This window comes from Pagrus major, chromosome 22 (assembly GCF_040436345.1).
Source record: "Pagrus major chromosome 22, Pma_NU_1.0".
NCBI classification, from domain to species: domain Eukaryota; kingdom Metazoa; phylum Chordata; class Actinopteri; order Spariformes; family Sparidae; genus Pagrus; species Pagrus major.
In genome coordinates this window covers 8,833,292-8,849,139 of record NC_133236.1, presented here as the reverse complement: position 1 = coordinate 8,849,139, position 15,848 = coordinate 8,833,292, and the positions used below count along the sequence as shown (strand labels likewise).

Below are 15,848 nucleotides of genomic sequence, written 5' to 3'. Positions count from 1 at the left end.
GCGAACAGATGACCGAAATCAAAAACACATTACAGGAAAAGGCAGCTGAGATGGGTTTATCTAGCAGATATCACCAGTAGCCACATCAGCTGCCATGGTCGGTGGGGGGAGGAGATAATGACTGAGTTTTCATGTATGGGTGAACTTTTCCTTTAAGTCTATAACACAGGTATCCTGAAATTACTGTGGATACCTTAAGATGATTTAAATTGCATCATGTCCTTCAAAAGACTTTTTTTAAATTAATTTAACGCTCATATTTTTCTGTTATTTTTGCAGGGTCACCACAATTTCTTAAACATCAAATTCATGGACTCTTCCAGGCCCAGTTCCCTCAAATTCAAAGACCCAAAACAGCATAGTTTAAGAAACAGATCAGGGTTGTTTACTGTTACAACTTTAATAACGAGAACAGCTGGTTTTACTAAAGATCACAGACAAACTTTCCAGGATTTCAAGGACCCGTGGGATCCTTGTCCTCGCTCTGTGAACGCTGTTTAACGACCAGCTCAGGGAAGCCCGTCCTGTCGTCCATCTCTCTGGTGAACAGCAGGTCGACCGCCTCGCCGACGACCACCTCGGCCGTGGTGAACAGCTCCAGGTCTCCCAACACGTGACCTCCAACCGTCCGGCCCTCTGCGTCCGACAGGCAGATGTGGAGGTGGGGGTCCCGGTTCAGTGTACCGACCAGGGAGACGATCTCATACCGGCCGCTGAGGTGGATCACCTGAGGGGACATCATGATGACTACGCTGTAAAACCACGAGGGTCCACACCTGCTGCCCCCCAACCAGCTCTTGTTTCTTTTGTTTGTTTGTTTGAACAATTGCAGTTCACAAATTCAAGAAGGGAACAGCAGATTGCATACGAAACATTCTCTAACCAGCTCCTGAGCACCTTTTAATTATAGTAATAACTTTATTGATACGTCAATAGAGCTGCAACTATTAGTCGATTAATTGATTAATTGATTATTCGATTAGTCGATTGAAACCAGCTTCTTAACTGTGAGGATTTGCTGCTTTTCTTTGTCATTCTTTACAGTAAATGAAGAGTTTGGGGGTTTTGGACTGTTGGTTGGACAAAGGGAGTGATTTAAAGACGTCACTTTGGGTTTTGGGAAATTGTGATGAACATTTTTCACAATTTTCTGACATTTTATAGTCACTAAGTATAGTAAAGTATAATATTTTGAATGATTATCACCAAAGATTTGTATCTTTCAATGGTGCATGTATCATTTTTCTTTCATTTTGGGTTCTTGTCAGCTTTATACTTACTTATTGTTTATTTCATAGGGACAGATGCATTAGACAGCTGTTTTCTTTTGTCTGAGTATAGTGCAAGTATCATAATGTTTCTTTAATTTATTCTTTAATTAAATGTATTTATATTCATCTGGGCACACAATGAGATAATTAAAGAATAATAGCCAGGAGAGGTCAAGAAGCCATCATGCTTATATGACAGACCTCCCCTCCCTTACAGAGAAACACAATACAAATTAATATAACATCATTTGGGAAAATACAACAAAATCTAAATAACAACAAATAACACACTATAAACAGAAAAACGGAACAATCAATAGACAATGATCCGATAAAACATAGAAATACAGAAAGAATTAGTGTGAGGAAAAAGAGAAAATATATATAAACATGTACAAGAAAAAAATTAGACTTCATGATTTAAATGTGATGACAGTGTTCTTTAAAAAAATATTAAAGATGTCTTTTAGAATTCCATATTTGCACACATGATATCTGAGGGAGCAACACCCGTCACTAGAAGGGCTTTTCTGAAAATAAGATATTTAAACAATGAGATAAGCAAAAGGCATTAAATTAATTACAGCACGATGCAATAAAGCACATATTTACATATTTACATTGAGTACAGGTTTGCTGCTGGACTAACCAGGGCTTGGGAGCTCTCTCTGGTGAAGATGGCAGGTAGTTCAAGGACTTTTCTGATTCCAGAGAAAAAGCTGTCTGTGCAAAGGAAGTTTTGCAAAATTGGTAGTTTACAATTTACTTTAAATGTGATAATGATGGAACCTTATTTCTGCTTGTCAAGCCTCGACTGTAAAGACACTCCACAGATTTATTCAGAGACTGATTGGCCTGGGATCAGGTAGTTAAACCACAGGACAGATGTGAAAATATCACTGAATTTCGAAACTACAGATGTCAAGCAATTTCTTCTTCTTCTTCTTCTTCTTCTTTTTGTCTTACCTATTATTTATTCAGGGTTGGCTCATTGAAATCAATGCTCTCTTCTCCAGGAACACGCAGATCACATTCACACAACCTTCTTAAAACCATGAAGACTAGCCTGAATCATTGTACAAATCTTTTTGTCCATTTGACTTAATTTCACTGAGTACCTAAACTACTTCACCTCTGTTACTTGGATTCTTGAAAAAATTATAAATCAGGGTTAGTATCAGCATCTCATGCTGGTAGGACATTCAAAAGAGAACAAAAATAAATATAAAAGTCTGTAAAAATGGACCAAAATGAACGTGGCCTCCACAGGAAGAATCTCAGGCCTCTCGCTGCTGTAAATTACCTCGTTCGTGTTTGCCGCCGTGGCGTTGGCCAGCCGCAGTGTGGCCTTGGTGACGCTGCCCACACAGGTGATGATGAACGGCGCCCTAAGTCGCCTCTCCTCCACAAAGGCCTGCAGAGACCCAAACAGCTCCTGACCCGGACTGAACCGGACGGCATGGACCTGCAGGGACGATCCTCCTCCTGCTGAAGTCTGAGAAAAAGATGGTTTCACTTTGTTTTGTGCAATTTATTTTAATTTCTTTCGCTTTATTTATATTAGATGTATTTTCTGTAACCCATTACTGTATTTTATTTGTTGTTTTATATTTTTATTTTATTTTTACTTTTGTCTCAAAACATCTCACAAGTTGGATTTACACTTGTTTCTGTTTACCAGAATTTCTCTGTGTAAAAAGGCTCAAAATGTGCTGAAAAGAATCACAAATGTACCAAATCAGACAAAAATCTTTTGTTCAGTGTGTGTGTGTGTGTGTGTGTGTGTGTGTGTGTGTGGTCCATTCAGATCTTTAACAGGATCACTGTGCCAAACCAAACAGCAGCGTGACCTCTGACCCTGCAGGAGGAGGAGCTGACACTGATCCACAGTTAAACAGAGCTGATAGAAAACATCACATTACATTCACTGACAGTGTTGTAAAAAGTACCCAAAAGTAACACTTGAGTAAAAGTAAAGACATCGTGTTAAAATAGTATTCAAAATTTAAAATTATTATTTGGCAAAAAATACTTACGTACAGTGATGGGATGTAACTAAGTGAATTTACTCCAGTACTGCATTTAAGAACAATTATGAGGCAAATATTGTTCTTCTTCCTCTACTACATTTATTTGACACCTTAAGTTAGTTACTAGTTACTTTTCAGATTACATGCTGCATTTAATATTATTTATTTTATTGTTTATCAGATTAAGAAAAACAAACAAAAGAACTGTTAATCAGAAAAATGCTGAATACTGGATTCAATAATCATCCATAGTATACATTATCTCCATACATGTCTATATATTGTAGGTATTTTTTACATTTGCTCGTACTTTTGATACTTAAATAAAACATTTTTTCAGGAAATTACTTTTGATATTTAACATACATAACTTACATTTTATATCAGATACAACAGGACTTTGACTCAAGTACTATACATATGGATGACTTTCACTTTCACCAAAGTAATATTTTAACACAATATCTTTACTTTTACTCAAGTATGCCTTTAGGTATTTTATACAACACTGTTTATATATGAAAAGTACAAGTACAAATAAATTATACATATATGTTTTTTATCATTTAAAAATGAGTTACTCTGGCTCTGATGCAGCATGTTATCTGCAAAGTAACTAGTAACTACAGTTATCAAATAAAAGGTAGTGGAGTAAAAAGTAAAATGGAAATACTCAAGTAAAGTACATTTACCTTTATTTTTTACTCAAGTACACTACACTGTAAAATCTGACAGTTACTTTACTCAGAATTTCCAAGTAAAGTAGACTAATAATTTTATGTTGAAACTTTTTTAGCTCGTCAACTTAAATGTAATAGTCTACTTTACTTGGTAATTCTGCGGTAATTGCTTTCCTGACCTTTTCAAAAGTAGAGTCAACTTTTAAAATTTACAGTGTGCTTGAGTAGATATACTCAGTTACATGCAATCAGTGTTTACTCGACAGGTTGTGAACTAACAGTCCACTTCAATAATCAATATATTTGACCATTTAAACAGTTTTCTACATAAATCAACTTGATTTAAATTTACATCACATTTCCCAAAGACTTCACTCTCAAAATATTTACAGTATGATTCAGAGTGATTCTTCTCAGGTGAAGAACAAGAGCAGCCACATATAGTGAGGAAACGCAATTTTAAAGAGGTGGTTAACATCTAAAGGGAGTCTGTATAATATCATTGTATTTTAATGATGGCCTGCTTTTTACTTACAAAGCCACTATCTCTTTACTTCTTTCCTCTTTTAATCTTGAAATATTGAAATCACATCTTTGTTCTCGACATCAGAACTGAACTGGGTAAAGGAATTGTTAAGGTTTTCGGCACCCACTGCATGAAACAATCTTCAGACTGCACTTAAACGTCAGAATACTGTACTACTGAACAATTTCAAAACTCTGGTGAAATCCACTGAGTCCAGCTTGACTGTGTGCAAATGATTTATCTGATTATTTTAGTGGATTTAGTTAATTTACTCTTGTGCTGCTGCCATTCTTGGCCAGGTATCCTTTGTAAAAGACATCTGTGATCTGAATGGGACTGACCTGGTTAAATAAAGGCTAAATATGAAAACAATAAATACATTTAAAAAGTTTGATTTAATCTTTAATTCATTTCTTTATGACTCTTTCTATGGAGCAGTGCAGGTGACTGAGGCTCTGTGGATCAAATGTCCCATGACACACTCTGACTTTGTTTTGTCAGATTACTTTTGACAGTTTTCTCATGTTTTCAGTGTTGAGGATCTGCAGCTCAGTGAGTCTGAAAAGATCTTTAACAAGACAAACATCCAGTAAAAATTATATTTAGTGGATCTTTTCTTATTCCCTCTGCTGTGGTTCGCAATCCAAACACCAGAGAGAGCTCTTTGTGAAAATAAAGGTGGTGTAAAAAACAAGAAAAGTTGTGGAGTGAAAACTTTTTGCAGCCTTCTTCACAAGTCACAGTGAAACAAACCTGCAGAGTGCATTTAAACAAGCTGAACTCTAACATGTGTTTTCTGTTAATCTGCTTTGGATTCACTGGAGTGAAAAAGTTATTAAAGTTTTTTGAAAGATCGAAAAAAAAGTGAGAACTCACCATTGTGCCCGAGTGTGAGGCTCCTGAAGGACTAAACTCTGACCACAAACACTTCAGTCAAACATTTACTGTCACACATGTTGAACTGTGACAGTTTGGGTTGAACTGAGCATGCTCAGTGAACAGTACAGGCTCAAACTATCAGCTTCCTGCAGAGGGTTCAGTATTTTTGTATTCCTGGTCTATTACTGCCACCTGCTGGTGCTTTTAGAGTGAATGAACTCACATTGAAGTTTGGCCACTAAGTTATGTGACTTATTCAATTATTTAATTGAGTTATTTATTGGCAATTCATTGGATATAGTATATTACAGATACTTTTACTATTCTATGTAGTCAGAAGCTTCTGATGAAGTTGATGTGCTTTTAATTATAACAGTTGTATCAGACAACAAAGTTTAATTCATATTAACTGTAAAAAAACAAACAACGATGAAGTGATTTTTAACCCAAAGACATGCAAAAGAGGTGACTGGATATTAAAATATGTTTCTGAAAAAACATGTTTAAGAAACAGGCTATGTAGTAACAGAATATTGATTTATGTTTGATCAGCGCACCCTTATTTTATTGTTTGATCTGGGGTTTGTGCACACTTCTTCTGTTCCCCAACTTTATTGAGTAAGTGAATTGCATCGAGCCTTCAGGGCCACCATAAGAAATGGCATGAAAACTAGTAATTGTTTTATAGTTTCATCAGCCCTTTGATTTTTATAACCCCATCAAACAAACAAATAAACAGCAATGAAAGAAAAATGTCTCAAGACATGTCTCAAAATTCTTATTTTCACTTCTGTTTTTTGACCTCAGTGCACGGTGATCTGTTTCAAAACAGGAAAATAATTCTGGTTGAGAAATATAAAAAACAAATAACTATTATTTTTAATTGACAAATGAAAAAAAAAACAACCCAAAAATCTTTTTTTAATTTGTGTGTAATTGCTGAATTTCTAGTAATTAACTCTCCACATTTCCCCAAACGATGCAGAGGACTCGACCATGCCTCTGTCGCTTTAACACTTCATGCAATTAACTTTAATGGTTCCAAAAACTCTGAGGAACCGCTTTGTTTCTAACTCTAGATGGCGCTGTGGTTCGTAGAATGGACTGACAGCAGGGTTATCTGAACACCTTTAAAGTTCTCCACATGTGGTTTGTTACAGACTGACAGATCTGAAATGTCATCACAGTTATTTTATTAAGAGTCAACCAGCCAGCAGTATATCCTGTGTACTTTCATTATAGTGGTATTAGGATGAATGTTAAAGTGAAGGACATGTAGGGTGGATTATCAGAGTCGTTGATCAGTGGACTGGGTTTAGTTTTCTTACAGTTATTCTGTGTGATATTTCAGTTGGAAGCCGAGCTGCTCTGTAATTTATACATGTTTTATGTATTTATGAAATAAGTTTTCCATATTGAACCTTTAACCTGAAATTTGATTACAACCAATTAGCTGAAATATCTCATTATCATCAACATCTTCATGTTGAATAATCAGTTTCTATGTGTGTCAGACTGGATTTGTCAGATACTTACAGTGAGTTACAACTTACAAGTGACTAATTTAGATTTATATTAAGATCAAACAGATATTTATCTAAATATTCATCTAAAATCTAATGGATTTTTTAGCAAAAAACAACCATTGGTGTTAATCTATCAGTCTCCATTCTTCTGGTATAAGTCTTTCCACCACATATTGAACCTGCTGCAGGGATTTACTCCCATTCAGACACAAGAGCATGAGTGAGGTCCAACACTGATGCCGGGTCTGGCTCATGTGCTGTTTTTCCACCAGCACGAGTGGCTGCACCAAGTCAAACCGGGTCGCGTCGATTTGCTTTTCCATCACCAGTTTCACTGCGCCAAGTCAAACTGAGCAGAGCCAGGCTGGCAGATGTGATGGAAAACTGGACAGGGATGAGGTCAGCTAAAAAATTTCTTGCACACCAAACCAAGAAAACCATTTCTTTATGGAGCTTTATGGAGTTTTGTGCTCCGGGACATTATAATGTTGAAGCAGGACAGAGACAGACCCAAACTGCTGGAATCACACTGCTGTCTAAAATATTATGTAAGTATGTTGTAGCATCCGGATTTCTGTTCATTGGAAAACCAGCTGCAGACAAAAAGTACCATCACAATAACAAAACAGGTGAAGAAGTTGAATTTTAGTAAGATAGTGCGACTTACTACCAGTGGGGATGAGGAGGTCAGAGGTCACAGCAGTCTTGTAATCCTAAAGTCTTTTACAACAGTAATTATTGTTTTTTTGTTAAAAAAAAAAGTCTGGACATTTTGATTGTTAAAGGTCCAGTGTGTAGGATTTAGGAGGATCAATTGGCATAAATATAATGAAATATTCATAATTATGTTTTCATGTTCATTCATAAAATCACTTGAAACTAAGAATCATTGTGTTTCTGTTACACTTGTTACAGTGTTTTTTTTATATATCTACAGAAGGATCCGTTCCTCTTTAACAGAGTCGGCCATGTTTCTACAGTAGCTGTTATGAGCTGTTATTTTACCTTAAAATAACAGTTTCAAGATCATTTTAAGGGTCCATCAATTTGCAATAGGGTGAATAGTGCCTCTGTCTGAGTCAGTCAGCGCCCTAAATGGCTGATTCTCGCACTATGTGACCTTGGTGAAGTTTTCATCAAAACAGACCACAATACACTGCAGATGATGAGGAGGTCAGAGGTCACAGCAGGCTTGTAATAATAAGTCTCCGGAGAGGATATATTAGAAAAATGCTACAAAACAAAAAAACACTGAGTTTGATCCAAACTTGTACAAACCAACTGTCTTTACCAGGAATTTGTTTTAAAAGTGTCAATTGTTTCATTATTAAGAGTTTAGCTTCTGAATTATTTGACTCTTGATTTCATTCAAACACCAGAGTTGTTGTGATGTTCGATGTGCTGACAGCTGAACCGTGGATTATCCAAAGGGGGGTTTACGAGGCAGAATGCAGATCATGCAGCCACGCAGATGAATCCCAGTACTGCTAATGTATTTAGTCAGTATTTTTCCGTGTAATAATGAGCAGATTAAATCAGGGTTGTGGCGGTGTCGGGGCTCCTGGGAGCCAACGGGGCCACGCTCTGGCGATTATTTCGAGTAGAGGCGCTCGCATGTATTCCCCCTGCGAAGGCCTGATTACTATCAGGTTACAGTGTCCAGGACGACAGCCTGCAGCTTAAAGCAACAGGATTTCACCGAGCAGAGACAAGAGACAGATCAGAACAAACTGCAGTGAGAGGGGAGACACTTTTATTATTTTGTTCATTTTCTGATCAAACAACTGCATTTTGTATTGTATATCGTAATAAGATAAAAAAAAAAAAAACCTGCAACTCCGCTGGTTTCAAAAAGAAGTCTGATTCTATGTAAGCTTATGAGAAAATGACCCTACTTCTCACTTATTTATCACCTCAGTAAAGAGTTTATAGTCTCAGTCTGTAGTTTCAAGTCTACCTCTAGACAGCATGATGTTCATTTAACAAATTATGGTCACATTTATAGTGAAATAGACGATAAAGCAAGGAATGATTTAGGGCAGGGGTAGGCAACCTTTGGCACACGTGCCCCCATTGGCATGCAGGAGCTTAACCAGTGGCACACTAGCAGTTTTTTTCTGGGAAAAGTTTACGTTACCTCTCTCACAGCTGTTGCCAGTCGTGCGGCCTGTCACGTTTGGCAGTTTGATTATACACAGGCTGTATGTCATATATTTGTTTGTTATGTTTTATTTTCTTTTCTTTTGGGAACGACTTTGTAACTTTGTGAAGAAAAGTGCTATATAAATAAAGTTTATTATTGTTATATTATTATTATTATTATATAAAAAATTCCTGATTATGGGAGAACAATGTTTTTTTAAATTGCCATATCGATGAGATAAAATTACACGTCCGTTGGATCAATAGGTGACATTAAGATGGGTTTATACTTGGTTGTAAAAGATAAGAAGGGGCGGCAATGACTCTATTCTGACCCCAACAGACTTTAAGAGGACGACCCAAGAGTAACTTAAAGGTCATGACTAACAAACGTGCTGAATGCATTTCCTTCCTCATAAAACATTTGAAAAGCAGATCTTTTCTAAATTACATTGTTCATTGTACTTGTTAACTTGTTTTCTTTTCTTTCTTTCTTTCTTTCTTACTAATTTACTTTCAGCAGAGCACATCTCTGACCTGACAGTGATGCTGGCTGTGATCAAGTGCAACTGACTTTAGATCACAAATTATGTATTCACTCTCCATCAGCAAAGTAATTGGATTTTTGCCAATATTTTCCATCTCACTTTGGCAGCTTGCAGATTACCAATTCCCATATTTTTTATCGACCTAGTTGCAGAGAACATCAAGTCTCTCCTGCAGGAGAATTAACACATTATTATTCCTTCTCTTATCATGATGGCACACTGGTAGATGCAGCCATACAATTCTTTTAAACATAATTGAAGCTAAAGTCATATCAGCAGAAATGTTCATTCTGGGCAGACGTCGGCATTTCAATTTAAAGCTATCATCGACAGATGCTGCGCTGATATCATTATGGATCCCTAAAGTCTAATGATCATGTGAAGAATCTTTCCTCCTGAACTTGATGTTTTTGAACTGGATTGTGGGGGAGGATGTGATGCAGGGACGGCTGGGGAGGGGTGGGGTCAGAAATCTGTGATGGTATGATTGGTTTGAATTTTAACACAGATCTCACAGACAGGATTTAACAGAAATACCCAAACATGATTTTTCACAGGAAGGGAGCTTTAAAGTTTCAACAGTTGTCTGACAAGATAATTAATAGTTAATATCAATACTAAACTGCTATTTTCATTTAACTATATCACTAATTAACACTTCCAAAGTCAAACTGCTGTAATTTCACTACAGTTGTGACTCTCATGATTAAAATAAATCTGTTTTCACTCCACCTCCTGTGAGAAAAAGTGTTTATATTTTCACTACTGACGTAAAATTCCTTTAAACCGCTGCTCTGTTTTCCTCTATAATCCACTGACCTGTGCAGAGTAAACAAACTTAATACCATGAGGTAAAGTGACTCATCAACACAACTGTTAATACACAATAAAGAGATAAACCTTCCTTCTGTATCGATTTAAAAATGAACAATGACGCTGTAGAGAATACACATTGTTTTAGTGAAGCTTCCCTTTAATAGGATTTGGACATTTAATCAGTATTTTTGGCATATATGTGTGTGTTTACAGGAGTGTGTGTGTGTGGATGTGTGTGTGAACTAATTAGGACCAGCAATTACCCCAAACTGTGGCTGCGTCTCTACTGAAGGGCCGGCTGAACAGGCAACAATAGCAGCCTGTCAGTGCCAACGCTGCCATGCATGACAGATGTATGTGGACACGCCAGACAAAGGCACGGCTGGCCGAGCGTGTGTGTGCAGAGGGTGTGTGTGTTGGGGGGGGTCAGCTTGTGTCCGATGCTGAAGAAGTGGAGGAGCGCTGCTGGCGGCTCAGGCATCGTTCCACGGCACCAGCAGCTCCCAGCAGCCCCTGCTGCCTCAGCCATAACCACCACCGCAGAGCTGTCAAACTCCCAGCAGCCCCTGCTGCAGCGCCTTCAGTCCAACCTGCTAATGGAGGGATGACTTAGTTCATTATAACATTATCTGCATAATGAGACTGTGATCTGCTGCACCTTTCAACGACCAATAACATCACACCACTGTAACACTGTAACAGTCATCCATATGGTCGGCCTGTTCTCACTCCTTCTCAGTGCAGCAGCTTGGTCAGTGGCCTTCAAACTGTGACACAGTAGGTATCCATGTAGCATCATGTCTAGAGACGCCCCTCGAGTGCAGTAGTAGGGTTAGGCTGATAGACGACACCATCATCCATCGCCAATGGCTGACGATCATTGACTGTATCAAAACATTGTGATTTAAAAGGCACCCAACCAGAGAGCACAAAAACAGGAATATGTCGTGAGAAGTCTGTTGCTGCTCAGTGCACTAATGTTGCATCTCTGTGTCCTGTTAATTATTTATTTTATTAAACCAGCTCAGTTAGGTGAACCCAAGACACTGGACTTTGGTGGCAGCAGTGTTTCATTTTCTTAGCTTAGCTTCCTCAGTATAGCTAGCCAGCTAACTTTATTTCAAGATTCTGTGGCTGAACATAACTAAGTTACGGACATGTGGTGCAGAGACGAAGACCCTTTTAAACCCAGCATAGGGATGTATTTTCAGCTAGGTGAACTAGCTGGAGGTTGCCCTAAGGGCGACAGTGGCAGACAAAATCATTGTATGCTAATTCAGTAGACATCATCCAACCCTCTGCAGTAATGTAAAGAATGAGTAAAGTGTGTGTCAGGAGGAGGTCAGTGTGACTGGATGGGTCAAAAACAAGACTCTCATTCAGGAGAGCAGGGTTTGTGTACCAAAAGTCAAGTTGTTTTTAACTTAAGTTCTGTAAGTTACGTAGGCTACTTATTTGAACTTAGACCATGAGCCTTTACCAAACCTAAGCAAGAAGTTTTTGTGCCTAAATCGAACCAAACTATGATTGATATGTCAAATGTTTGTCAGTTTTATTTTCATTTATTTAGTTTTATTTTGAAAGTCAAACCGGATATTGTATATTTAGTAGTCGACTTGTATGCATAGCCCTGTGTGCAAACCTTTGTTCTGAAGTTATGTTACACAAGTACGTTAACATACATAAATAATGAAAATAATGTTACTCATCACATCATCACACCTCCATCTTTACACACAGCAGTGTCTCCAGAAAAACAACAATATGTTGAATGGCAAGCAAAGGTGGGGACCCAAATGCTGACACAATGGAGGCCGGCCGGTTAGAAAATAAAAGGTGAGCTTTAATGAAGACTTAAATACACGAGGGCTAATGAACAAATAAAACATAGGTATACACAGAAAAAGGATGGGAAGGGACAAAGACAGGAAGTGGAAAGTCAGAACAAAACACAAGAGGATACATTTACCAAAATAAAACAGTTGCCAGAATACATTTTGGCAATGTATGTTTCTGCAAACCACAGATATGTTGACATTTTTTTTATATTGCAACTTTACGTCGTTAGGTTAGGTTTAGGAAAACTTTATGGTTTGTCTTAAAATACCTGGTTCTGTTGCAGAAACACGGCTGAATATAATAATATAATATAAGAATATCCATATATATATTATAAGTGGTTACACGCTTAACAGTGGTCACTGACTTGGCAGCCATCTTGCTGTTACGCCAACACCTTCCTCCTCTTGACATGATCTGACAGATGTAGAAACTGTAAATATATTAATAAGGTATGTATGACACATACAAATTAACGTATCTGTGGTTTGCCGAAATGTAAAATGTCAACATTTTATTCTGGTGAATGCTACCTGGCTACCGTGTTGCTCTTATGATATCAATATCATTTTCTTATGTAGAAATTATCTAAAATAAAGAATCTGGACATGTGTGACCCTCAAAGGTCATTGTTTCTCCTCTAAATGAAGAATGAAAGATTAAACCAAATACATACCGATCACACACACACACACACACACACACACACACACACACACACACACACACACACACACACACACACACAGTCCTTAATTAGGCTGGAGTGTGTTCAACAAGCTCATTAGTGTTTTCGGCCAGAATTTGTCCCCCTGCTGCTTCTTGTTAATTCGACTCGTACTGGCACAGTTTGTCCTCAGTCGTTAACTTTTTATCATGATGTGGATTAAATCTAAATGATCTAATTAAAAGAAACAATCCATTCACTTCAAGGTCAGCGACACATCATCAAACACTGCTCTGCTGTTGGAGAGGTCACCATCTCTCAGATATGACGATACTAAATGTGTAAAGACATGAGACCATATCGGAGAATTTCTTGTTTCATCTTCAGTTAAATATCGTTGAGCTGAGATGTTTCCACATGCGTGTGTGTGTGTTTGTTTGTGTATGTTTTGTCCGAGATGCCACTCGGCAGCATACTGGAATGACATGTATGAACATGTCAGGGCCACAGGCAGCTGCATTTGTCAGGTGCCTCATGGGAATTGTGTGTGTGTCTGTGTTACTGTGTGTAAAGTAATTAATTGCATGAATGTTTGCAAGTGGTGTTGGGCGTAACAGTCTATAAAAGTAATGCGTTGTAGTAATATATTACTTTAAAAAGTAATTCAGGCTGCAAATATGTTTCTTTTTTTAATAGCGGCTGGTAGCTCCTCCAAATTATGCAACATTTCTGTTTTATGAACCGTGATTTTTTACAGCTTTATTGTTGAAACACATACAGAAATACTGTCATTATTATTGGAGAAGAAAGTGGGTATTTTGGATTAAGAGTACTGGACTTTGAGACCATCACGGCCCATGGCGTCCTTTGACCATTCAACCTGACTGCTTGGACCGCCCCAGGGAGGAAGACAGAAAAAGAGCCATGCTAATCTAACTTGGTTTAAGGCTGCTCCTGGTCTGGTCACAGGAAAAGGAAATGGACAAAATGGGACCTGAAAACAGCGTGAAATCAGACTGTTGTGCCCACGGAGACTCCACCACAACATCTCGTACTTTGTTCTGAGCCGACAGAGCGCAGGACTACAGCTGTTGAGGAGAGTCGGACTCTGTGTTTATAACATTGATGCTTGGTGCTCACTCACAGTCAAAGTTGATGGACAGTGTTTCCCAGATGTCGAACTGTTGATGTGAAGATGGCGACCACATTATCATCACCATCATGTTGCTGCTGCTTACATTCACCCTGACGCAGATTCAAAAGTTGCACTACATGTTGTGACGGCCCAGGGCTGTCTGTGCTGCATGTCTGTGCTGCCTGTGTCTGTCTATGTGTTTCCCTTCCCCCTGCAGTAGCTGTAGTTTGAGGCGGAGCCTGGGAATCGGGAACACCTGCGGCCGTGATTCCCGCTCTACAAAAGATGGCTGGCCAGTCTGCTCTGGCTCTCGCCCTGCCACTAGCTGGGAGCTCGGCCCGAGCCACTTTTGCTTTTCCTTTTAATTTGTGTTCTGGTTATGGTTCAGTTCGCACTTATTCCTCACTTTGTAAATAAAATTCACATGTTTACTATTGATCCTCCGTCCTCCGTTTGGTTGTTTTGTTGTGGTCACTGAGCCGGACCATAACAATGTTTATGTATATTTGTATATTAATAACTTGATTTAAATTTCTCTAATTTGTGTAGCATGAAGGAGTTTACACACTTTTATTTCGTTATACAACCCTGTGTTGGGAAATGATGAATAATTCACCTTGTAGCTTGTATTTCTACTGTAAAGTTGCATTTGAACATGGACGCTTATGGGGATTGACTCACTTTTGGAGCCTCAAGTCGCCATTTGAGGCTGAACAACATCACCCCCCACTGGAATAAACTTGAGTGTCTGTACTTTGATGAGCCTCGATGAAACAATAACATCCACTTCCATCTATAATGCCTAGTTGTATTTCTGCGGTTATTTTGGTGAAAGTAACACAAATGTGAGCAAACAAAGTGCCAAGGGGCCAGACTTTTAAGTTCCCTGTCTGACCTGTAAAGCTCGGAATTTAGTTGTTAAAACATGCCCTTTTTTTAAAAAAAAATTCTCCACTTTATTAGTTTTCACAAGTAAAAAAGAAACATTAAACATATAAAAAAACAGGAAAAACAATGCACCTTTTGCAGTCTTAAAAGTAGATTCCCTCTGCTTGAACAGCCTGGGTTAAAACTTTTAAATGAAGTATTTTTGTGACTAGCAACAGAAATAACTGATGAATGGGCTAATTAGCCTACTAACAAGGATCAAAGGGCTGAAATGAGGTTGTGAAACGGGCCGCGAGTTGAATCTGTCTGTCATAAATGTAATTATTTTCAAATGAAAGTAACTAGTGCTGCTGCTGATGATGATGATTTTATTTTTTCGTGTCATGCACGTAGAGCGCCCAACCCTCATGGGTTTACAAGACACAAGAGAACAAGTCGCAGCGGTCAAACAGTTCATTACATTTCATTTTATTAAAAAATTACAAATTATTTTGCAGCTCATTCTTAAAATATTCTGCCTCCTTCCATGCTTGAGAAAGAAAATCGGCTGGTTCCCTTCTTGAAGCACAGTTCAAGTTTTTCATAGTCATCCGACCAAAAGAATCAGCATTAATGGAGGACATTTTAGTAAAAAGTATGGCCCTTACAATTGTCATAGACAAGACAACAAAACAAGAAATGAACCTCTTTCTCAGTTTCACCTCGCTCACACAATAATCAAATCTGTCCTCCTCTGAAGTGGCACCAAACCTGCCAGCCTCCGAGGCTAATGGTAATGTTCCTGAATGTAACTGTGCACAAAGGGACCTTCTGTTTAAATTATACTTCACACAAGGTTCTACAGTATAACAGCCCTTTATGAGACAGTAGGCTCGTAAGTTTTGCTTAGACCATATATCAA

The 15,848-nt window shown here is 38.1% G+C and overlaps 1 protein-coding gene across 1 annotated transcript; it reads right to left on the bottom strand.

Annotated features, from left to right (window-relative positions):
• Positions 1-381: 381 nt before the first annotated feature.
• Positions 382-5,473, bottom strand: LOC141018498 (bifunctional protein GlmU-like). The gene is made up of 3 exons (XM_073493493.1): positions 5,384-5,473; positions 2,575-2,766; positions 382-727 (listed from the first exon to the last, which is right to left on the bottom strand). The coding sequence occupies exons 1-3, from the start codon at positions 5,384-5,386 to the stop codon at positions 455-457; spliced, it is 468 nt and encodes a 155-aa protein (XP_073349594.1). The 5' UTR covers positions 5,387-5,473; the 3' UTR covers positions 382-454.
• Positions 5,474-15,848: the final 10,375 nt, after the last annotated feature.